The sequence below is a fragment of the Populus alba genome, chromosome 6, assembly GCF_005239225.2.
Source record: "Populus alba chromosome 6, ASM523922v2, whole genome shotgun sequence".
NCBI classification, from domain to species: Eukaryota; Viridiplantae; Streptophyta; class Magnoliopsida; order Malpighiales; family Salicaceae; genus Populus; species Populus alba.
The window spans coordinates 22,985,676-23,011,089 of NC_133289.1; the positions used below are offsets into that span (position 1 = coordinate 22,985,676).

The 25,414-nt window shown below is 33.7% G+C and overlaps 3 protein-coding genes across 5 annotated transcripts; all 3 read right to left on the reverse strand.

The window, feature by feature from the left end:
• Window positions 1-3,939: 3,939 nt before the first annotated feature.
• On the reverse strand, window positions 3,940-6,031 carry LOC118050251 (uncharacterized). Its single transcript, XM_035060525.2, has 3 exons — window positions 5,787-6,031; window positions 4,599-4,657; window positions 3,940-4,514 (listed from the first exon to the last, which is right to left on the reverse strand). Exons 1-3 carry the CDS (start codon window positions 5,907-5,909, stop codon window positions 4,154-4,156), a joined length of 543 nt encoding a protein of 180 aa, XP_034916416.1. The 5' UTR covers window positions 5,910-6,031; the 3' UTR covers window positions 3,940-4,153.
• Window positions 6,032-9,576: 3,545 nt separating this feature from the next.
• LOC118050250 (uncharacterized) lies at window positions 9,577-11,863 on the reverse strand. Its single transcript, XM_035060524.2, has 3 exons — window positions 11,560-11,863; window positions 10,224-10,282; window positions 9,577-10,141 (listed from the first exon to the last, which is right to left on the reverse strand). Exons 1-3 carry the CDS (start codon window positions 11,680-11,682, stop codon window positions 9,787-9,789), a joined length of 537 nt encoding a protein of 178 aa, XP_034916415.1. The 5' UTR covers window positions 11,683-11,863; the 3' UTR covers window positions 9,577-9,786.
• A 2,233-nt stretch (window positions 11,864-14,096) lies between these two features.
• On the reverse strand, window positions 14,097-21,821 carry LOC118050249 (topless-related protein 1). 3 transcript variants are annotated; one of them, XM_035060523.2, is made up of 25 exons: window positions 21,658-21,821; window positions 21,059-21,160; window positions 20,790-20,969; window positions 20,554-20,667; window positions 20,321-20,479; window positions 19,918-20,095; window positions 19,688-19,826; window positions 19,426-19,499; window positions 19,180-19,333; window positions 18,976-19,085; window positions 18,814-18,883; window positions 18,657-18,730; window positions 18,486-18,578; window positions 18,313-18,408; window positions 18,075-18,202; window positions 17,758-17,992; window positions 17,493-17,663; window positions 17,279-17,422; window positions 16,740-16,850; window positions 16,426-16,605; window positions 16,145-16,273; window positions 15,960-16,055; window positions 15,510-15,698; window positions 14,784-14,950; window positions 14,097-14,416 (listed from the first exon to the last, which is right to left on the reverse strand). In XM_035060523.2, the coding sequence occupies exons 2-25, from the start codon at window positions 21,139-21,141 to the stop codon at window positions 14,200-14,202; spliced, it is 3,291 nt and encodes a 1,096-aa protein (XP_034916414.1). In that variant the 5' UTR covers window positions 21,142-21,160; window positions 21,658-21,821; the 3' UTR covers window positions 14,097-14,199. The 3 variants fall into 3 exon arrangements, with proteins under 3 accessions (XP_034916414.1, XP_034916413.1, XP_073266123.1); XM_035060522.2 differs by having other exon boundaries at window positions 19,180-19,336; XM_073410022.1 differs by having other exon boundaries at window positions 19,180-19,336; window positions 19,426-19,505.
• Between the last annotated feature and the right edge of the window lie 3,593 nt (window positions 21,822-25,414).

Genomic DNA, 25,414 nt, shown 5'->3' on the forward strand with positions numbered 1-25,414 from the left:
AATTTTTTTAAAACGCAAAAAACAAAAACAAATATATAGTTATTCGCTGGGACATACTTTTTATGTTTATAAATTTAAGTAGACAAATATCAAGTAACAAGTAAAAATTCCACTAAGATTATTCCCATAAATTGATAAGATTTTAACATCCAAGCAAGGAGGTTAAAAACTAATACAGTGGTAAACTTTATTATAGATTTTCACCTACGTACTTCCTTCCTGCATCAAAATACACTCTTAAATATTTATTTATTTATTTTATTTCCCGGGTTATAACTAATATTTTATTTTTCTCATCTATATTCATATTAACAACCACCCTTCAACTCATTAACACACTAAACATCCTTAAAATCTAAATTTAATAGCCTTAAAAGCTACTCTTGTGAGTAAAAATCCATCCCCATACTGTAATCTATAGTACCAGATACCTCATAAGGCCAGATCATTAAGTATTTGTTGGATATTAATTAAGACCGAATCTAGCATTTTAGGAGGGGCGGTGTTAAAAAAACAAGTAAATCCATGGAAAATCTTCCCAAGTATGCACTGAAAAAAATATTAATTGCCCCGTGATTATTTACAAGTTGGCCATGTCATTTATTGCTCGGGAGATTTTTGGCGAGTTTAGTAACCTTATTATATATCTTAAATATTGCTCGTTTTACATAAAAAATAATTTAATTATCAAAAAAAGATAATTTTAACTATTTAAAAATAATTTAATTATCTCAAATATCAAAACAATACATGCATGTGATATCAAATGAGATAGATACATTGAAACCTTCCAAGATTCATATCAAAACATCATCAATTTATCTCGTTTCCATATATATATATATATGGACAATAAATATTTATGGGCCCAATAGTTTGAGGAAGCAATGGAAGAGGAAAGCAGAAGACTAGAAGGCCCAGCCCACAATAGATATGGGAGAATTGCCGGGTAAGTTCATCACTGATCCCTTGAGTTTTAGAAATTGGTCACAGCAAATCCTTTACTTTTATTCTAGGCAAACTAGCCCTCGCACTTTCAATTTTTGGTGGTCAAGCCTGCAACACACGCCCATTATAGAAAGTAAATCTCTGAAAAGTGAACATCTAGACATCCTAGAAAACTTTGCTCTTCGTGCTTCTTACTGTTGAATTGCCAAAGTTCCATTGCTGGCAACATTTTCAGTTGAAACGTGGACTTTAACGGTGTGTTTCCGTCGAGGTTGATCAACAGCAATGTAATTCCTTGCTGTGATGACAAGAACAGAAGGCATTATACATGAAATTTTGTTTGCTAATCCAAGTTTTATGGATCTGCTTACGGATGCTATTGCACAAGGAGCATAAGCGCATATTTTGTTCGTCCCAGAGAGAGCTGTCGACAGGACATTTCTTCCCATCAAACGGTGCCACAGAAGAGCACTGATGGAGATGGATTGAAGTAACAACGTTAACAACAGCAGTAACAGCAGATTCATTTAATTTACTTCTGAAGCTCAATAATTACCTGTAATAATCAGGATTAGGGACAAATGTGACAGTGTTTAGTGGGCCATAATTTCCACTAATCAATGTCTGTCGACGACATTTTCTTGAATCATACGATGATGCCATACCTAGCTGGTCCAAGAACATGTTGGTAAATGGAAAACCAGATCAATCAATGCCCAGGATTTCAAGTTAAAACAAAGAAAAACAAATAAAACACAGCAAATGCATATCTAGCTTACCAGAAACTAAACAGTAACGTAGTTGTGACAAGATTATGTCACTGTTTGTAAGCACCCCCGGCCTCACCAACCCAAGCAACTGCTGAAGTCCCTGAACTCTTCAAAATTCCTCGAAGACTGCTGAATGGATGGGAACCTCCATCGAGGTGTGATGGATCCAATATCTTATCAATTAGGTGATCATCAACACCTACACACAAGAAACAAGCAGAAAACATGCTTCTTGGTGTTGAGTTTTTGACGTTGCTACGCTATCGTTTTTATTTTCTTATCTAAGAATTTTATTTTATACATTTTTTTTTATTTATGGATGAAGATTTATCAGTTTTTTTCTTAATTTTATGATGTGATCTTATATTGTTGTGATAAAGATTTTTCAAAAAAAAAAAATCAAGTTTACTAGCCAGGGGTTACTAGGCAAGTAGATTTAAATGTAAACAGAGGTAGTAAAAAAGAGTTACTTATGAAATAATTAAACTAAATATAGATGGTTTGAATTGACTGGATAATCTAACACTCTGGTCGACATCTACGATGAGATTAACTCTAAAAAAAAACTCACATAAATTTTTTGTAATTGATTTGATTTGACTGGATAATCTAACAATCTGGTCGTAATTGGGTCAGCCTTGGCGGTGGCGACAACCATGCACACTTGTTGCAAGATCAACATTTACTTACTCATAACTGTATTTGGACTGTTATATACTAAGAACAGAAACTCAAAATGAAGAAATGTAACTGTGCAAGAACGTGGCACTGCGCGAGGCAAAAAAAGTCCAAGAAGGGTGCACGCTTTCTTCACCATGTCCGTGATAATTAGGACATGACTGGCACTTCCTGTGGCAGTTCTTGTTGAAGTATATAACTAGGCAAACACACGCTTGGTCACTGGTATTCTATCACTCTGCAATGGCAGGCTTCCTCAATTTTCTGTGTGCAGTCTTCTTCCTCAGTCTCACTAGCCAAGGTAAATGTGCATGTTGTGTTTTTAATGCTTCAAATGATCAACCATGCACATTGGTCAACTTTAGTAAACTCGTCATGCATTTCTTTAATTTGCTCATATCATGTTTTTTATCCTCAAAGATTGCTGTAACATGTAGTGAAAACATGTGGGGGGCTTCCTCGATTTTCTTTTTACTTTTTAATATATCGACAATGCTTTGCTAGTTGTTGCAGCAGGGGTTTGAACCTCTAACCTTGATCCCAGTTCATCAAGGTTTTAAGAGGTTATGAGAACAATTTTCTTCCAAGAATCATGTGATGATATATAGTCATAGCTTCATATTTTTTAGGCTCGAGTTTTCGGAGATCTATCGAGGGAGAGGAGAATCCAGAGTTCATTATTTTAAAAATCTTGCCTAATTTTAGTCACTGCAGGCCATTGCCAATGCCATCCTACAACCGACCTCAAAATTTTCCAGTCTCGAACAGAAGTGCTAGTGCAAAACAAGCCGCAATGGGAGGTAACCATCGTAAATGATTGTGTATGCACTCAAGTCAATATCAAACTGGCCTGTGATGGGTTCCAAACCGTTGAAGAAATTGACTCTTCCATCTTGGCAATAGGGGATGATGGATGCCAGATTAACCATGGGCAGCCAGTGTACGGGTATCAGACATTCAATTTTACCTACTCTTGGGGTACTCAATATCCTTTCATGCCAATTTACTCTGAAATTGCATGTTCTTGAGGACCGGCTTTGAGAGCTTGGAGGCCTTTTTTTTTTTGTTTCATTTGGAGGCCTGTGGTTTAGTAGCTGTAGTTAGGTTCTTATAATAATGGAATGAGAACTATTGTGAATTATTGCTATGTATTTAGTACTGGCTCGAGGAATGTTATTTAAACATGTCTTTGATTCTTGAAGCATTCAAGGCCTTGTCAAACCTTTTTGTTTTGAAGGATCCCATCATCAATTATTTTAACTTGTTGATCTTGGTATGCTTGGATTCCTGCGGATCGATTAAAATGTCCCCAATAATTAGATGATAGAGACACTGCAAAGCAGAATAATTGAAGAGTTCCACAAGATTCAATGAACAATGATTTCCATAAATTATAGGGGCAATGCTAACAAGCTTAGCACCACTGCCAGGGTTAAATCTTTGGTAGCAAAAGTGCCAACGGCAGCACCACTGCCCTATGAATGCACAGATAATTGAAGCCTGCAGGATCTAAGATTCTACTCTTTAACATAGGTGAACACGGTTTAACGCAGGGAAATGTGCAACTGCGAATAAATACCACGGAATTCTTAACATCAGAAATACCAAGATGTGTCCACACAATTACCACAATCCTTTTTACCATGATGCAGATAAGACACCCCGAATCCTCCCAGCCTACACTCCCATTAACCTAAACTCCCAACCTAACAAGAAAGCATAAAACAAAATAAGAACAAAAAGGATGATGATTTTAGTCATTTCCTCCTCTTAGCTGGTGGCTGGGGAATATCTTCCTCATCTTCCTCGTCGTCGTCATCAGCATCCTCATCTTCCTCATCATCCTCATCATCCTCATCGTCTTCGTCCTCCTCATCATCACCATCTTCCTCGTCGTCATCGTCGCTGCCACCATCACCATTGGCCTCAGGCTCACCCTCTGGATTGTCACCATCCTTACCATCTTTGCCGGTCTCATCCTCATCATCACCTTCTTCATCATCATCCTGATCATCTTGGCCATCCTCATCGCCATCCTCCTCATCATCCTCGGTATCACTGCCATCTTGATTGTCAGGATCAGGTTTCTTCTTTGTGTGAAGCTCAGTCAAAGGAAACCTGCAGGACAAGACTAGTTACCAATTCATCTAAAACAACAGAGCACATAAACACCATCAAGGACAAATAAATGAGATCACTAACCCTTGACTTGTGCCAGACTCTTCTGGGAAGACAATGGATCCAGTAGGCAAAGAACCTATCTGGTAAAAAAAAGGACAAACTTCAGATCAATTAAGAGACCAATTGGAAGAAACAAATTGCCCTCCAACAAGCACCGGGAACAAATGCAATGATTGAGCGACAGGTTGAATTCATTTCAATGATAACTGACAAGTATGGAAGGGCAAAGCATTCTCAAAACGTGTCAGTCTCCATTTACTTTAAATGAGCTTCCAGCTCTAACACTGTTTATCATTCATTTAATTTGACACTTGTATACATTCTATTCCAATACATATTATGCTATCCAGTTTAACAAAGTTGTGGTTTAGTTTTTAAGAAGAAAAAAGAAAAAGGTCCATGTCAAAACTTATGCAAAGGGAATGTCCAGGCCTAGATAGAACAACACAATGGAACCAAGAGAAGAAAAGGGAAATCATTCAGTTATAAAGGTTACAATATTTGTAATTCAATTTCCTACCAGACCTCGCAAATCTTTCACCCACCAACGTTATCAGAACAGAAATTATCATAACCGACTCTGAAAGTTGCTCTGTTTTCTCGACCCTCAAGAGTTAAAATAAAAATTACTTCTCTCTTAAGCTCCTACCTACCTCACATTACTAGTTCATATCAGAGACACATTCAATAAACAAAAAAACTAGCTCACTATCAAACTTACATCAACAAAACAAAGCAGCTTTAAAGAAAAAAAAAAAGAATAAAACAAGCCAAATACACAGATGAAGAACAAAAGAGGGACCGATTAGACAATTACCATGAAAGCAAAATAAACAAAGAACAAAAAGTCAGTCCAAACCCTAGTAAAAAATAGCGCCTTAGAGGGTAGCATAACACAAACCCCACATCCAAAAAGAAGCTCCTTTAAACACAATAATCTAAACCTACATCATAACTACTCCAATTGTACTAAAGAAAAAAAAGGCTAAAAATAACAAAATCCTAACTTTCTTCGTTAAAAAAGTAAGAAAAAACCCAGTACAACACAGATCCACATATTCAATGTACAGTCTTTTTCTTAAAACTTACACATAAAGAAGCAAAAAAAAAAAAAACATCATAAACATGTGAAAAACCAAAAAAGCTTCAAACTTTTGACAAACTGAAGCTGTAATAAACAAATTATGCAAAGTAGCAGAGACATTATACCATGAAAAGTGACAAAGCAAGCGCCTTCGAAGCAGCAATGGCTGTTTCAAGCACTACAGCTTCCATTAAAGAAGAGAAGAAGCTCTCCAAAACGACAGTGTTTGAGCAAAGAAGACCCTCCATTTTCTGCAAAAAAAAAACACAAAAATATAGAGAGAAAAGGAAACCCAGGCGAGAGGGATTTAAAAAATGAGAATTAGGGTTATGAATTGGGGTTTAAGTTAAGGTTTTGAAAGATTTATAATACTAACTGTGAAGAATATACATGGAAAGTGTGCTAAAGACGGATTGTTCGACTAAAAATGACCAGAAGTTCCTTTACTTTATAAAGACGGTCAAATTACACCCTATGAAAATAATTGTTTCAAATCAACCCTTGTGATTTCAATTGTAGGTTACATTGGCCCGTCCTTCCAAATCTATTGTTAGTTTGACTAAACACATTAGCCGACCAAATAAATATCTCCTATACTATTTAAAAGTTAGTTATTGAAATAAAATAACCAAACAAATAAAAAAATAATTCCTTTCAATTTGTATGAATTAATATTAATTGTTTTGTCAAACGAAAAAAATATTTACTATTTTGGAAACACAAGAAGAAAGCAATGCAAATAGTTGAATTCAACAGAGAGAAAAAACAATAAATGAATGAAAAAGAAAAGATTACCAAAAGAATTCTACATAAAATTTTTATATCAAATTGTATTTACACAGCTACAATCACAAACCACCATAGAAATTTTCCAGAAAAAACCACCGTCACTTATCATCACAGACGGAGGTCGTTGGAGAGCGTATGGTATCCCAAAATTGGAAGCATAAGGGTCAATTTGATAAAATTATTTGTATGAGGGTTAAATTGACTAAACCAAAAAAGTAGAGGGACTTCCAGTGTTCTTTTAGCTGTAGTGAAAATGAAGGACAGTCAGAATCGTTGGTTTTGACCTGTGCATGTTTTTTACTGTAAATTGATTGGGCAATCAAGACTGTTTATTTTCTGGAGACTTTGCATGGTCGAATTTTTTTTTTTTTTGAAGTTTAAGAGAAAAGGAGAAAATAATATTATTTTTTTAATTTCGGTTTTTTAAGCTAAAAATATTATCAGGCTAGTCACGCCCGCATATGAAACCCATCATTCTGTGAGTCCATGCAGCCAAGATCATCATGCAATAATTTCTCATGTATTAGAATGGTATGATTTTTTTTTTAAAAAAAAAAAAAACAATTGAATTATAAATCTAAGAGTAAATTCTAGTAAAATGTTAAGTAAGCTCGTCACGATAATGATTTAATCGTTACGTGAAACGATACCTTTAAATATAGCTTTCAATAGCTTTCAACAATTAGAGGTTTTTACTGAATTTTATTATTAATTGATTTGACAACTTTTATTAAAGAAATGTTTTTAAAATCATGTTGGGGTATATTTTCACAGTTACTTTGATGTTATTATCATCGAATTTATATACACTTATCATACATTGCCTCATTTTATAAATGCTTTTAAAATGTAAGACAAAAAAAAATAGAGTAAATGTTTTTAAAATTGAAAAATGTTTTAAAATCATGATAAGATAGCTTCTCGCGATTAGTGTAGTGTTACACTTATTAATTTATGGGCACCTGTCAGAAATTGTCACATTATTTAGTAACTACTCAAGTATTCTTAGCTTTACTTACTACAATAAATTTAACTTTTAATAGTAATTAAATAAAAAAACAATTCAAATAAATTATTTAATAATGACATTTCATAATTACAATTGCTACTAAAATTCCATTTCTAGAGTGTATTCGAAAGTGAAAAAAAAAGACTTTTACTCAAACTAGAGTTTTGACTTACTCGCCTCAAATTTAAAAGTGATTTATTGGTTAAATTCAAAACTTGTTCCCGAAGAAAACATTTAGCAATTCTTTTACTCAATAGTTGAAAAACAAAACCTTAAATAACAAGAAAAAAAAATATAAAATTATTCATACGTTTTCAAAGTTTAATTTACGTCATATATTTTTATTCTTATTACATATATAAGAATGTGATAGAAATTATTTTTTAAAATATTATTTATTTATAAATATATCAAAATAATTATTTTATTTTTAAAAAATTTATTTTTAATATAAATATATTAAACAATACAAAAATAATAATTCAAAGCTTAAAAAAATTTCAATTTTTTTCAATTTTTTTAAAGACAACACTTCAATCTTTACTTTATATCCAGCTTATAGTGATTTTCCTTGTTGATTACACCGCGGCTAATGATTTTGTGTCCAGTGCTACACGCGTTCAAAAATGTGTCCACACGGGAGAACTGGTATAATATATCACACAACTAATTATTAACAAAATACTAAAGAACCAAAAGATGTGGCTAAGTAATTGCATGATAGTGTTTCGTGGTTTTTTTTTTAATATCACCATTCAGAAATTTATTTTTATTTGTTTTTTTTTAACACTTTAAATATTTAGCTCCAAAATTTTTTTTATTTTCTTTATATTGGGTTATATAACTGATACCATGTATTTAATTTTTTTTTTCGTCGATTTAAACTTTTAACATTAGATTTATTAAGAGTGTGATTTATAATTTTTTTTTAATCTATTTTTTTATGAATTTATTTTGATCTTGTGAATTTAACAAGTTACTCACAATTTTAGCAGCGGTGGATCTTGCTACCACCAGAACCCAGTAACGTTAGTCGGATCTATTTCATTTGAAAATTGGCCATGCAATTGAGCCAAAGAAAATTAATTGACCCACCGGGACAACCTGGAACTCGGGCAACCCAGTAAAAACCTAGTAGTCTTTTTACTTTTTTTTCTCCTACCCAGAGACCTCTTTTTTTTTTATATATATATTTTTCAATCTATTACTAACTCATTTCAAAGTTCACTATATAAATACTAGAAGAGTGTTTTATTTTTTCAATGTAAGATTTGAAATCTTTTGGTATATATACTCTATGTTCACAGGAAAAAAATTATATTTTTTCATTGTGGGATAATTTTTTTTTCGTTTAAGTATTTAAAAGAATAAAATAGTATTTTTTCAATGTGAAATAGAAAATCTTTTGAGATAATTTTTTAAACTTAATTATTTACAACATGAATAGTCTATATTTACATGAATTATTTCTTGATTTTTTCATATAAAATATTAAAACCTCAAATATTTTTTTTTTAATTTTTTCAGATTGACCTGAATAAAATTATTTAACCCAAGACTTGACTCTTTAACCTGGTGAACCTCTCGAACGAATTTGAAAACTATGATTACGATGAAAATATATTTTTTGATTTGTTTGAACTATCAAAATGCATTCAAAAAATCTATATTACCTAGTCTAGATACTAGTTTGTGTGGGGATGGATTTAGCAATAAAAAATCCCTTTCGGTTTTGCTATCCTGCAAGGGTAAAACTCATGAAGAGCTTCCCTTCAAAATGTTGAAACACAAAGTGCTTGTTACGGCAATGCCGGCTCCATTGCTCATATAGCCATGACTGGAAAGCTGTCCGGTTTAACCTACGCCTGATTTATTAAAATGTTTACGAAGACATTGCAGTGCAGAAAAATTGAAGAGCTCCACAAGATTCAACGAACAAATCGTTGCCATAAATTATATGGACAATGCTGCCAAGCTAGCAATGTACCGACACCGCTGCCAGGGTTCAATCTTTGGTAGAAACAGTGGCAATGGCAGCATCATTCCCCATGAATCCACCGACAATTGTAGCTTGCAGGATCCCAAGATTCTACTCTTGAACACAGGTGAACTCAGTATAACACAGGGAAATATGCAACTGTGAATAAATACTACAGAATTCTAAACATTAGAAATACCAATATGTGTCCACAAGAATACCACAATCTTTTTTACCATGATGCAGATAAGACACCCTGAATCCTCCCAGTCTACACTCCCTATTTAACCCAAACTCCCACCCTAACAAGAAAAGGTAAAACAAAATATAAAAAAAGATGATTTTAGCCTCATTTCCTCCTCTTAGCTGGTGGCTGGGGAATATCTTCCTCGTCCTCCTCCTCGTCTTCTTCTTCCTCATCATTGTCGTTGTCATCATCGTCATCATCTTCATCGTCGTCATCTTCGTCGTCATCGTCACTGCTGCCACCATCACCATTGGCTTCAGGCTCATCCTCTGGATCCCCACCATCCTCGCTGTCTTTGCCTGGCTCATCCTCATCAGCACCTTCATCATCATCATCATCATCATCCTGATCATCTTGGCCATCATCGTCATCATCCCCTTCATCATCCTCAGTATCACTGCCATCTTGATTATCAGGATCAGGTTTCTTCTTTGTGTGAAGCTCAGTCAAGGGACAACTGCAGGACGAAATTAGTTATTGACTTGTCCAAAACAACAGCATATAAACACCATCCAGGACAAATAAATCAGAGCACTAACTCTTGACTTGTGCCCGACTCTTCTGGCAAGACACCGGATCCGTTTGGCAAAGAACCCATCTGGTGAAAAAAAGGGACAAATTTCTGCTCAATTAAGAGACCAGTTGGAAGAAACAAATTGTTCTCCAACAAGTACCAAGAAAAAAATCAATGGAGCCCAAGAACTTTCTCATGCAGCATGTAATTCTTTAAGCAAATAAATCAGCCAAGCCTTGACTGAGAAACAGGTTGAATTCATTTCAATGAAAACTGGTAAGCATGAAAGAGCAAAACATCCTCAAAAAATGTGAGTGAATCACTCCGGCCATCGATCTCCATTTACCTTGAAAGAGATTCCACTGTAATACTGTTTATCATTCATTTAATTTGACACTTATACCAATATATATTAAGCTTGCCAGCTGAACAAAGTTGTGGTTTAGTTTTTTTTAAGGAGAAAAAAGAAAATGTTCATGACAAAACTTATTTAAAGGAATGCCCAGGCCAAGATAGAACACCACGATGGAACCAGGGGAAGAAAAAGGATAAAGGTTACAATATTTGTAATTTAATTTCCTATCAGAACTAGAAAATATTCACCCACCAACGTTATCAAAAGAGAAATATCATACCAGACTATGAATAAATAATTGTTGCAGACCACAGTAAATCTTCCTATTAATGTGCCTGCAACTTGACCTCTCTGATTTCTCGACCCTCAGAAAAAATAAAAATTACTTCTCTTTTAAGATCCTACCACCTCACATTACAAGTTTGTAACAGAGACATACTCAATAAACCAAAAAAACTAGCTCAATATCAAACTTATATCCACAAAACAAAGCAGCCAAGAACCATCATATGCTAAGAGGAAAAAAAACTGATAAGCCAAATACACAGACGAAGAGCAAAAGAGGCACCAACTAGAAAATTACCAAGAAAGCAAAATAAACAAAGACAAAAATCAGTTCAAACCCTAGCATAAAACAGCACCTTCAAAGAGCAGCATAACACACCCCACATCCAAAAAGAAGGTCCTTTAAACACAATAATCAAAACCCACATCACAACCACCATAACTTTACTGGAAAAAAAAATTAAACAAGCAAGAAAAACACACACACACACACACACTAAAAAATAACAAAATCCTAACTTTCTTCATAGAAAAAAAACAAAGTCAAGAGAGAAAAAACAAGTAGAGCACAGATCGACATATTCAAAGTACAGACTTTGCTCAAAATTAACACATAAGAAGCAAAACAACATTATAAACATGTGAAAAACCAAAAAAGCTTCAAACTTTTCTCAAAATGAAGCTGTAATGAACAAATTATGCAAAGTAACAGAGACTATACCATGAAAAGTGACAAAGCAAGTGCCTTCGAAGCAGCAATGGCTGTTTCAAGTACTAAAGCTTCCATTAAAGAAGGGGAGAAGCCCTCAAAAACGACAGTGTTTGAGCAGAGAAGACCCTCCATTTTCTGCAAAAAACCACAAAAAATATAGAGACAAAAAGAAACCCAAATTAAAGAATTTGTGTTCTCTAGAGTCGAAGCTAGAGGGATTTAAATGAGAGAAATATGGTTTTGAATTGGGGTTTAAGTTGGGGTTTTAAGAGATTTATTATAGCTGTGAAGAATACATGGAAAGGGTGTCAAGGATGTATTGATTGACCGTCAGGTGATGTGGTAAGAAGGCTAAAAATCAACACAAGCCCCTTCACTTTATCAATTTGATCAAATTAAGCTCTGCAGAAATAATTTTGTCAAGTCAAATCTTGTACTTTCAATTTATAGGTTAATAGCCCCTCCTTTTAAAACTATCATAAAACCAATGATATGAAACCTCATCAGATCTATGAGTAAACTTAATAGCTTGTTTTATTTTTTTTAGCCTGAGCTAAATTTTAAATTAAATTGAGTTAAACTTAATTATGTATATTCTGGTTAATCTAGTTTAAAAATCAGTTTAATTTTTAAAATAATATTATTTTTTAATTTTAGAAAAATCTTTAAATAACATTGTTTTGAATCAACTTAGGATCAACACACACAACTTGTGATTGGAGTTTTGAATTAGATCGAGTTTAATAACTATGGTTATAAAAACGCTAATCAAATAAATAAATATCTTTTATGGTATTTAAAAGCTAATTGTTGGAGTAAAAAGATAAAATAGTTAAAACAATTTTAAATAGCATTACCTTTTAATCTTTAAGAGTTCATATTTTTTACCTTGCCAAACTAAACAAAAAAATATTTATTAATATTTAATGTTGTTGAAAAATAAAAGGAAATAAATCAAATTAAATTCAACAATTAAAAAAACAAAAAAAAAAGGAGATTGAAAAATAGAAAAACTTCAAGAATCATGTATAGAACTTTTATATCAAATCCAATTTACATAGCTACAATTACAAACCACCACCACCATTTTCTTAAAAAAAAAAACCCACTAATATTCTAAAATTGGACGTGTAAGGGCTGATTTGAACAAATTATTTGTACAAGGGTTAGTTTGATAAAATCCAGAAAGTAAAGGAAGTGAGAATGAAGGACAATCAGAATCGTTTGTCTTGACCTCTGTCTGGTGCTGGATCTGGGGCAAATTGACAGGACCATTTTTTCTGGTCAAAACTTTTTTGAACTTTAAAAGAAAAGGGGAACAAAAATTGTCTTTTATATATTTGTTTTTTTATTTTATCTAACCAATATCATGATGGAGCTGAGTTGACTCACCAACTCAGAAGTTAACTTGTACCAGGCCTGAGGCCGAGTCTATCTTCTTGGAGCTAGAACTGGAATGGGTTTCACATGGAGGCCTACACTTAAATTGCTATTGGGTAGTCAATTCTATACTCGTGGACTCACTTTTGAAGGATATAAAATGGTAAAATCTGGGTTATTTTGGAGACATCGGTTCATATAGATAACATAAGCTTATAAAATTAATTCATTGATAGATTTATCGAGTATAACTACTTAAATAAAAAAAAATAATCAAATAAAATAATATAATCATATACTTCATGAAAAAATAAAAATAAAATAATACCATCATGAACAAATAGAATAAAAAACAATATAAGTTGAAAAAAAAAAACAATCATGTTAGGATAGATTTTTATAATTAATGTGATATTAACATGTACACCTATCACAAATTACCACGTCATTCAGTGAAAAATCACGAGCATCCTTACCATTACTCTATCAAAAAATAACTTTTGTTCAATGTAAAATCCTGACTCAACAATTAATTAATCCAAAGTTAACTCCTGACAAAACATATAGCAATTCTTTTAGTCAATAATTGAAAAAAAATATAGATAAAAAGTAAGAGTTTAATAAATTTACTTGTATGCAGTTTCCCAAGTTTGATTTACACCTCTAATTTATACACTAGTTTTTGTGGAGTTGGGCTTTAGCAAGAAAAAAAAAATATTTTTTCTTTGTTTTGTAATCTCCACAAGGGTAATGCCCTAAATATCATAGAAACAAAACTACAAATAATTTTTTTTTTTATTTATATATATCTGACAAACAAAACCTTAAATAATTTTCATTTCATTTTTCAATTTTTAAAACATAATTAACAAATATATTTTAGCAATTTTCATTTTATAAAACATAGTTGACAAATATATTTTATTTTTTGAGCCTCTTGTTAAGTAGAGGTCTTGTACCGTTGCACAAATGATCCTTAACTTAAGCTAGCTTTGCAATGTCGGTTCAAATGTTTGTATAACCCCAGCCAGAAAGTAGTTTGGTTAGCTAGACGAGAAAGGAGTCCGGTTTAACCAAAGGCTGTTAAGATAGATCATAGCTGACTATAAAAGGCTTGGTAAGTTTCGAAAGAACTGCTATCACTCATTCATTCTATAAGAAACGGATGCATGAAAGAAAGCTTGCTATTAAAGGCTTACCAAGTTTCCTACATATTACATATAAGTTCCTTCAGCTGATTTATATGAGTAAACGGAGATGTTGATGTTTTCACTCCATGTTCTGTGGTTGATCTAAAGCAACAACTGGAGGTGCGGCGGTGGAAGGCATGCTACCTGATGCCCCATTTTCAGCAGGTGGGGGAACGCCCCATTTGCTGTCAGACTCAAGAGGCTCGAAAACTTTAACACTGCCATCTGAGAGGCCTATGGCAAACTGATTAGGTTCTTGGGGATGTGCCGCAACTGCTAGAGGATATACAGTAGAGCTGCAGAAAATGAATGAGAGAGGTACATTAGATCACGCAACTAGGACATGCTTGAAGAGAATCTGCTCATATCCACTAATATCCAAACGCCACAAGCTGCATGTTGATATAAATGGTTGTAAAGTGTCGAACACAGTCCAGGAGGTTGTAAGTTGACTATGGAAAAATTCCAGCTATAGTTGTCATGCTAAACAAGAAGTAGTGGAAGCATAATTTATTGTGGAAGGAGATCATGAAATGAGATCAACAGAACAATGATTCAGGTTAATTATGCAAGCTGTTAAAAAGACTCTCGAGTGAAGATTTTTGAGTGAAGATTTAACTAATTTTCACCAACACTTTGGTAAAGAAACAAGATCACTAGTACCTGACATCTGATGGAAGATAGGAAATGGGATTAATCTGGCATCTCACTTGAAGATTTGATGCACTAAATACACGCAGAGTTCCATCCAGGAAGCTAGCATAAACTAACTGGCTATCACAAGAGAATGTTGCATGCGAGATAGGTGCTGAAAATTCTCCAATGGTCCACTGAAAATTTAACACAGAAGGTCAAATTTTGAAAAGAAATACAGAGAGAATGATTATTGTGTTTGATATTATGATGCAGGGTGTGTTTCGCTTGAAAATACATTAAATAATTTTTTCAGATTTTTATTTTTATTTTTAACATTAGCATATCAAAACCATTGGAAATCACTAAAAGAAGCATCAATTTGACGCATTTTCAAGCCAATCGCAATTTTGAAATGTAGTTTTAAAAGCAAAAACAAACTGTGTAGGGGAGAAGGGAACTGCTGAACCATGACTGTTCCCTTTGAAAACTACTAACTGGCATCACCATCTTGTTGCCCATCAACCACAGGGTATTACAGGTGGTCCTTTCAGTCCCTAAAAAAATTGAGATATAGCAAAGCCACCAGTTCTGCTTGTGGTGGAACTTCAAGGCACCCTAAACAAACATTTTTTTTCTTTTTTTTGTAGAACAATTACACTTGTATTTAAGCTGCTAGGACCTTATCTAAAACAATACGAAATCGGTAACACGACTCTGGAGCGCTCTAACATAATACAGTCAAGATTAAAATACCTGTTTTAAGCATTCAAGTTTTGTTGTTTCATAAATGACAAGCTGAGTGTCATGTGCAACAAGCAAATGGACTTGATCTTGGTGAAACTGAACTTGGGTGTCTGACATTGCTGCAGGTGTCCTTCCAGCTGGAACCTGCAAGACGCAATTTTTCTTCCTTTCCCACCTATCAATGCTCCACACTATAACCTGGAAAATGGTTAATGTATTCTCTAAGATACATATTGCAGATAGCACATTGAGGTGATTCAACCCCACTATATTTTCTCAAATAGGATGTTGTCACCCTGTCTTGCAGCTGGGGAAAGATGAAATATATCCCTTTCCAGCAAGCAAAAGCCCAGCAAAAACAGGTAATACAGATTCTAAGGAAGTTCAAATGCCAGGAAACAATTACGAGAGCACGTAGAATTGTTAGCATAGACATGGTATAAAAGATGAAATACCAACCTGAGAATCTGCGCCAGAGGAAACAAGTGTATCCAGCACACTAGAGAAGGCAAGACCAGTGATTCTCTTAGAGTGACCCTTAAGCTTGCTCTTGACCTACAGCAAGAAAGAAAATGATCAAATCCTAGTTTGTTTTTCCCATTGGAATTCACAGGAACTTACTATCAACTAACATCTTATTGTACCTCATCCACACGAACATTATATATGTGCACTGTGGAATCGTCCATTCCCACTGCAACAATATTGTTATCTTGAGGATGGAACGCAAGATATGTCGCTGCAGGTGGCGGAGGCATGAATGCTGTCATAGTCTGCAGTTGCCAATAAATTTTGTAAATAGCAGCCCAAAGGAGGTAGCTTTTCAATACAGCACCCAAAAAAATTCAAGGCCATCTTTCCTTGTGCAAGAGAATAATTAGAAAAAGGGTAAAAAGAGGAATTACTATCTCATTTCAAAAAATACCTTGAATGTCATTGTGTTGAACAAGGAAATTTTCCCCCCAGAGGCAGACATGATATAGGAATCATTCTTCGACAGAGCAAAACATGGCACAGCCTCTTCTGGTCTAGCATCCACGAGATCATTGGTCATTAATATGCCAGATGCTGGTTGCACCAATTGAGGGGCAGCCTTGGTTGTTGCCTGGACCATGAAACAAATATGTTGCTAAGGAAATGAATTCAAATTTTTAAAAGATGAACAAATTTATTGTGTATTGGGAACTGACTTTCATCTTAGACAGTGAAACATTCAGAAGAAATACAGGAATCTCATACCTTCCCACTCGAATTAAGGTCACTTCGAGGCCACTTCCAAAGTAGATGAATCGCATTTAATGCAAGTGCCAAGATGGCAGTGCCTGAATTTGTGTAGACCAACCTCGCGATCTGCAGTTGATAGAAGAAAACCCAATAAGAACCTTTTTTTCTCTGAAAGTTTAACGGCAATGAACCGTCTGTATATGTTTTGGAAAAAAGTTTAAAACTGTGAATTCAAAACTTCCTGCTAGACATGCACACATGCATAACACAATTGTACATATTCTCCTGTGCTCCATCACTAAATGACAGCAACATGGGGAAGTTATCAAAAGATAGAATGCAGGCACAAAACTTATATGATGTAGAGATATGTTAACAAAGATGGTATCTGATATGTCTCTGGGTGCATTGTTCTTGTTTGATACAGCCTACTGAATTTTAAAAAGTTTCTCATATCCAATTTGAAGACTTAGAATTTCTCCTGTGCTCAAGGCCAAGCTACATGTAAACACAAATTGGGTCAAAAGAATAAAAGCCAAGTGGCACAGTCATACCTTATCTGTTTTAACATGAGCTGAGAGTCTCAGAGAACGAAGCTTGGAAGGATCGTTAATCTCAGTGACCTTCCATATCTTTGGTGGGTGTGCTTCTTCAGGCACCCTTGGTTTTACACCTTCTGAGTTTCTAGTGTCACCATTCTAGCAATTGCACCCATTGATTTAGTTTGTGAGTCCAGCCAAGAAATGAAAGTGAGAGAAAATTACTGACCTTTATCAGTGCCTCAGATGCAATTCCAAGTCTCGAGGTAACCAGAGAATGGCCTTCAAAGGTGCGCATCAAACAGAGACCATCAACTGTTGCCAATATTTTGATTCTATTATCATTTGCAGAAACAGCCAATAGGTTGCCCCCTTTATTGAATCGAATACGTGGACTTGTCTTCAGTCAAAGAAATAAGAATATAAAACCCAGTTAAGCCATAGTATGTTTGCACAAAGACTTGCAGTTGACTGTGGTTTAAGCATGAACTTACTGGTAGGCCTCCCTCCGCATCAATGGTTGTCAAAAGAGAAGGGTTATCCATATCCCAGAATTTGATCGAGTAGTCATCACCAACAGCCAAGAACCTATTCTTGGTAGTATCGAATTGAACAACACCCAAAGAATGCTTTTGAAATCCTTGGTAGGTTCTCTTGATTTTACCTTCATTTTCATTCCATTCCACCATGTGTGACTCCCCATCTTGACTGGTCCCGCATGAAAATAGCCTAAATGTGTTGTGGAGAGAATGAATTTTCAGTTGTCCTTAAAATGCAAGTTTTAAGTGGGATTCCAGTTCTAATAACCTACCTTTTCCCATCAGCACTATATGCCATTGTGGAGCATGATCGACCAGGAGCCTCATAATCAACCCTAGATCCCATCACGCCATGCAACCATGCCTTTATTTTCCCGTCCAGTGATGTTGAAAAGACAAACTGGGGCATAAACAATTGAAAAAATTAGCATACTGTGTGAAAAGCCAGGGGAAGCAAAAAAAAAAAAGACATATATCAGCAGAAAACGAGTGTCCAATTGGACTTCTTACATGAACAGTTTCCCTGGAATGGGGACAGATCGAATGAACAGGAGCTTCATGACCTTCAAACGCATACAATTTGGCACCAGTGGCCACTTCCCACACCTAAAATTTAAAAATATTAGTATATACAGTAAGAGCTCTGAGAAACAATGTCATTAAGAATCTCATAACAAGCTAACCCTGATGGTCTTGTCATCGCCACAAGTGATAACAGATTGCTTGTTGGGGTTGCAAAATGCTAGATCATTTACACTTCCAACATGAGCATCGATCTGGTAAACACAGATAAATTATTTCTCCGAAAACAATATGACGAAGTTGTAAATAAGGTAAACACAAACATAACCTACCTCTATATGATGCCGAATATCATGTCCACCATAATAAGTGTATAACTGCACCATATGCTTAGAATATGCAACCCCTGTTTAGTTGAAGAATAACAGACTTTAATCATGAAAAATCAAGTCATAAGAAACTGTTTGATCCAGCATTTTTTAATCTTACCAAATAAAGAACCATCAGGACTCCATAATACACGTTTAACTGAGACAGATGGGTCCTTGACTAGAGATGCCTGAATTTGACCAAAATCAATATGGAATTGAGACACTCTGATGACAGAATTAAAATCTTGCCAAATGATAAATTAGTTAGAAAGGAGCATACCTTCAATACCAATGAACTTGCTCCAATATCCCATACCTGAAAACTTTGAGAGGTCAATTTCTCCCTAGAACTAACGTCCCACAAACTAATGTCTCCAATACCAGTCCCAACTGAAAAGACACCATGTAAATATAAGTAATATGCAGTTATTGGGGGAAAAATAATAAAGTTACCATAAACTATAGTCAGAAAACCTGAACTAACCCAGAAGTAGAGTCAGTCGAACAGGATGGAAGTCCATGCTTGTGGGAGCTGAGCCTTGATTTAATGTACATGCCACATTCCTGGGCAACTCTTCGGTTATGTTAAAGGCCAGGCCATGATGATTTTGACCAGAATTATTTCCTGTCAACATTACCTGCTGGAAAAATTCCACACAAATTATGTAGTTTTGACGGGAAACCAGCTATTAAAACTGTGTTTATGTAGTTAAGAGTTCAAACAACTTACCCTGTCCAAAGCCCCAGAAAATCTTGGCCTTGACACATCAGAATCGCCTGGACCTTTTGGCATTGCAGCTATACCTGAAACTTTAATGGATGTTAAAGGCAAAATCTTACAACCATTCCACCCCCACCCCCCTCGGAAAAAAAAAAGAAAAAACAAAACAAAACAAAACCACACATGCACACCCCAAGCATGTACCTGAATGAATTAAATAGGAAACAATACCCACTCAGGAATTCTATAAAAAATATGTTCACATTATCACCTGGATTTGGGCTGATGAAATTTAGTCCAACTCCAGGAACTACTGGATGAGTTACAGTTGTGGGATTGGATATCCATGCTGTTAAGGGTGTTTGAACTGGTGCGGGCACCGGTGCCGGAGCTGGTGCTGGCTGGAATGACTAGTAGATAAAAAATAATCAAGCAACGTAAGAAAATTCTGGTCAAAGACAGCAAGACATGATTGAAACCAAAAGCAATCTAGTCATGTACCCCATTTGCAACTATTGGGAGAAAACCTTCCGACTTTGGTGCAGAAGCTATGAGGTGATTGTTTGCTGCTAGTTGGGGATACGAATGATTAGCATTTCTACAACTGTGATCGTAAAAGAGGGTTCTTATATCAGGGTTTTGCCCTGGATTACCACAAAGCGAATGCTGCCAATTCAAGCTGTCATATTGCACACCAAAGATCAGTTTATTCTCTACAGCAAACAAGGGTGCTAGAAATTACAAAGAATAAGATTGCGGCAACTATATTCATTGAACAGAAGAATAAAAACTAAGGAAGTGACATCTTAAAAGCCACATATCAAAAGAAAAGAATAGGGGACAGAGCAACAACCATTAAAGACAGAAGAAAATCTCACTATCATTTTATTAAAATCCTACGGACCTTTGGTTGATAAGCATTCGTAATCTTGAATTTTTTATGTTAGGATACTGCAATTTGTCACGGAAAAGGGGATTTGACTCAATAAGCTTCTTGAGCTCAATCAACATTATTGCTCTTGCTGACTTTGTATCTCTATAATTGGAGAGCTGGTCATTTTCCCTGCATAATCGTCCAATTACAACTCAGTCAACTAAAATGGAAAATCTTAATTCATCTTGTTCAAGCATACATACCTAAAATTATCCAATGTGAGCAGCTGGGTAATTTCTTTAAACAAGTCTTCATTAAAAGAGGCAAAAACTTTCAGATCCTTCATGAGGATATCTACAGCCTTGGTCCGATCAAGCCTATCAATTCATAATATTTAAGAGCAGCAAACACAATAAAAATGGGAGCCAAGAGACAGACTCAATAACAAACTGCCTGGAGCAGATCATGAAAACTAAACACAAAAGATTCACAATCTTACTTATCCAACGCCTCGAGGTACTTTTGCTTGCGAATTTCAAAAAATATCTTCATCGAATATCGGTTATCATCCACTTTGGTAAACCCAGATAGATACTTCTCAACCTCATCCCAGTTGCCACCCAGCACAAGCTCCTCAAAGTACTTTGCATTGAAGAACAACCCCGATTCTTGCTCGAGCCTAATTAAAAATGAAACAAATCCAATTAATGTTTAACAAAAAAATTCATAAACTTTACCAAAAACTAGGTATTGATAAGAATTTTTTACTTGTGAACAGTTTCTTTAAACTTTTCTTCATCAAGAAACTGCAAAATCAAAAAGATAAGGTCTCTACTGAGCGAAGACGTCATTACAGCAGCCAGTTCTTATCTACACAACCACCAAAAACCAATCAATATAAAAAAACAACATATATTACACAATCAAATTGAATTATACGCATAAAATGACAAAAAGAAAGAAGAAACAGCGAAAGAAGCAAGAAAATGGCCTCATTTTTCAGCCCAGAAAGAAGTTCTCAACATTTACAACCAAACAAGTAGAGTTTATCAGAATTTAATCGAAACAAGGGCTTACATGGAATACAAAATTAAGCGAAAAACCAAAAGAATTTGAAGTTACCAAGCACAACAACCTCAATAACATGAAAGAGCAACACAGAATTGCAAGTTTTTCAAGTAAAAATGAACTCCGAAAATTGGAGAAAATTAGGGTTTTCGCATGTTTGAAACAGTAAAGTAGCTTTAACCCAGTAAAATTAAAGATGCCCTAAAGTGGACTAAAGGGTTTAAGCCAAAAAAATAAAGACGAAACAAAAGGGAATCATTCACTATACTATTAAAGGTAAAAACACAGCATAAGCTCACCTTTGAAATAGTCTTAAGAACAGGGAACTAAAGGAAACAGAGCAATTTGGCTCTCTAAATCAAACTCCCCCTCTCTCTCCCTCTCTCTATCTCTATCTCTCTCCCTCTCTCTCTCTCTCTCTCTATCTCTGAGCTCTGTTTCCTAGAAGATGCTGCTTCCTTGGTTTTTGAGGTGACTAAAGCAAAAGTGAAATATATATGCTACTGGCGGTATTCTCGAGGAATAAGTACACGAGCTTATCAGAAACTGTGAATGATAAGTTCATGTACTTATATAAGTTACAAAAGTGGGCACCACCCGAGAAACCTCAGCCGACAAATGTCTTTACTTTGTCAAAAGAAGACAGTGACGGCTGAGGTGAGTGGGTATCTGTCCTTACCGCTTTTTTAAGCAAGTGAATTACACTCTCTCGAGGGAATTGTTTTTTCTTTTTTTATCATTTGCCCAATTTAGAGACTGTTTATTTTTGTTAATTGTGCTTAATGACGTTAATGATTTTAGATGTAGAGTCTGTTTTTCTGAGTCACATTTTGTTTTTGCGGTGTAAAATTGTTTTTTTAATTAAAATTTTGTATTTATTTAAATAATTTTAATGTATTAATATAAAAAATATTTTTTTAAAAAAATATATTGTTTAATGTATTTCTAAATAAAAATTATTTTAAAAATAACTACAACTATAATTATAAACGGACTCTGAACTGCTCATTAAAAATCATTATTTTATATGTTTTTCAATCCAAAATACTAAAAATAAGAGCAAAAGCTTCAACAAACAGAGTTATGATGCAAGGGGTGGGGAATAATTATGGTTGGTGAATTGGAGTTGTTTTTTTCTACTATTTAGAGAATTTGGAGATTGTTTGTTAAAGTGTTCATTGATAATATGCTTATAAAAGTTAACAAGCATGGTAAGCTTTTTGGAATAGAGAATAGAATTGCCTTATGTTTGTTTTGTTAAAAATATTTTGTTACCGTTTGTCCAGAATTATTGATATCATAAATGATTTACCAATTGGAGTGGCACCTACCAACATTTATTATAATTTGCTATATAAGATGAGAATTCTTTGAAACCAAATCCAGACAAATTAGTGTGCACTCAACTCTTTCTTTTTGTTTTTTTTTCAAAAAAAGGAATTTACTTGTAATATCAACTTGAGTGACCATTTAAGTTAAGCCTTGATTTATTTAAATATTTAAATATTTTTAATGGGCATAAATTTACATTTTAAAATACATACCAAGGTAAAATTTTAAAACTCATAGGGAAAATGAAATGGTAAGTGCACAATCTTTTCTATAAATGTTTTTAAAATCTATGACCAAATCCCAAGTCAACAAGGTAGGATAATTTCATTATAAGTAATCATAGATTTTCTAATATACAGGCATCTTTAGGAATACTGAAGAATAAGACTTTTATTTTTAGCAATAATTTATCCTTAATATAAATAAAAAAAACCAATGATTTATCCTTGATATTCATTAAAGAATAAATTATTTTTAACTCATGTTTTGAACAAGTAGTCTGCATTGGGATTGATGTATTCGCTTGACACCACATTTTCTTATGAAATCATCTAGAATTTTACATTAAATAGTAATATAAAGAGTTAACTAAATTCACTATTTAGATAAATCTTTAAAGATATAGAATGGGTTTAAACCCTATTTGTGAATGGGGAAAAAAAAAGTCAGGGTTGCGTTTAGGGTTTTAAAGAGACGCGTACACATCAAACGCCACCATCTCACAAGAATTCCACACTTGAAGAGGTAAAAAATCAAGAAAAACTGCATTCAACTCTTACATATCACCGGTGTTTATATCAAAATAAAATAAAAAAATATGTCAAAAATACTAAACAATCATTTATCACGTCAAGTACATATATAAACTAAAATATACATTAACAATTAACGGGAAAAAAAAATAAAAGAGGAAGGGTTTTACGTAATCCTGTTCACCGTATCATTATTTATTTATTTTTTAAAATTATGTTTTGTTTTTTAATTTAATTTTATTATTTAATATTAGATTTATTAGAAAATTAATTTATATAATTTTATAATTTATTTTTACAAGGTTATCTCTATCTTATAACCTAGATTATAAATTTAAATATTAACTCGTTTAATTGAATTTTTTTTTCTTAGTTGATTTTTTTCATAATATTATCTTTTAACATCAGGTTGCTTAGAAATTGAATTTCATAATTTATTTTAGTTTGTTTTATATGAGATTATTCTTATCTCATGATTCGGGTCATGAGTTAATGGGTTGACTCGAGTTATTTTTTATGTTTTTTTAATTAATTTTTCATTTTCAATTTCAATCATTCAATATTAGATTTATTAAGGAACAGACTTTATAATTTTTTTAATTTACTTTTTATGAAGTGTCACAGTCTCATGACCCGTATCACATGTTTGACAAGTTAACTCTGCTGACTTGAGTATTTTTTCCCTTTTCCTAGTTGATTTTTTTTTCTTAATTTTATCATTCAATATTGGGTTAATTGATAACTAAATTTCAATATTCATTTCAAATTATTTTCTATGAATTTATTCTCGTCTCATGATTTGAGTCATGGATAGTAAATTAACTTCGGGTTGACTTCAAATTGTTTTTTGTGTTCTTTTTTAATCATTTTTTTTCAATTTTATTCTCTAACATTGAGTTGATTGAGAGTTTAGATTCATAATTTATTTTATTTTATTTTTATTGGGAGTTAACCCGGGTTTACTTGGGTTATTTTTTTATTTTTTTTATTTTTTTTCAATTACATCTTTCAACATTTAGTTAATTGAAAATTAAATTTCATAATTTGTTTTCATTTTTTTTTATAGGATTATCATAGTCTCACAACCTGGCTTGCGAATTAACATTTTAATTCAAGCTGAGCCAACTTTATCCAATATGTTATTATCTTAATATTTATAAAAAAATTATCATTTAGATATTTATTTTGAGTCAAACTATTATTTTATAGATTATTTGAATTGTCTTGAGATCCACAGGCTACATTAAAAAATTCCTCACATGAATTAAAATACTTTTTTATTATAAAAAATATTAGCAATGTCTAAATATTTTTAAACATTTTTATGTTAAAGTTTTTTTTATTTAACCCATGCGGATAATGATATAATACTTTTAACTATTTCAATAAACACAAACTCTCAACCACATATTTAATCAATTATCCTACCACTAGCTTTCGAACGAAACAAACACTTTACATGGAAATGAAACCCGGGCTTGGCTCATGATTCTATTTAATATATTCTAAATTGAGCGAGTTCATTTGAATTAATTAAAATGATATTATTTTAAAAAATTAAACTATTATAACAATTTTTTTTTTTTAAAAAAAATTAAACTATATTTTAACTCGTTGACGAAGTAAATTGCAAGTTAATTTTTCTCGAACAGGTTAGGCAAGTCCGGATCTACCGGTTTTTCCGAATTTAATAGCACAGGCGCTGTAACATGAATGTGTGACGTGTGGTCACGCGCTCCAAGGTGCATCAGAGTTGGAGAGCATAGAACACTTTGGTCAGTGCATGGATGTCTCTATCTGACGTAACGACAAGTTAAATAAAAGCCATTTTGCGGTCCAGACTCTCCTTTGATGGCTGATGTAACGACTCATTACCCCTGTCTGTCCGCTAAATGGTTGCTTCACTCACAGTCTGAGGTGCAGAACTTTCCTGCCTTTTGTTTGCTCACGACGTGTCAGCTTCTCACAATGG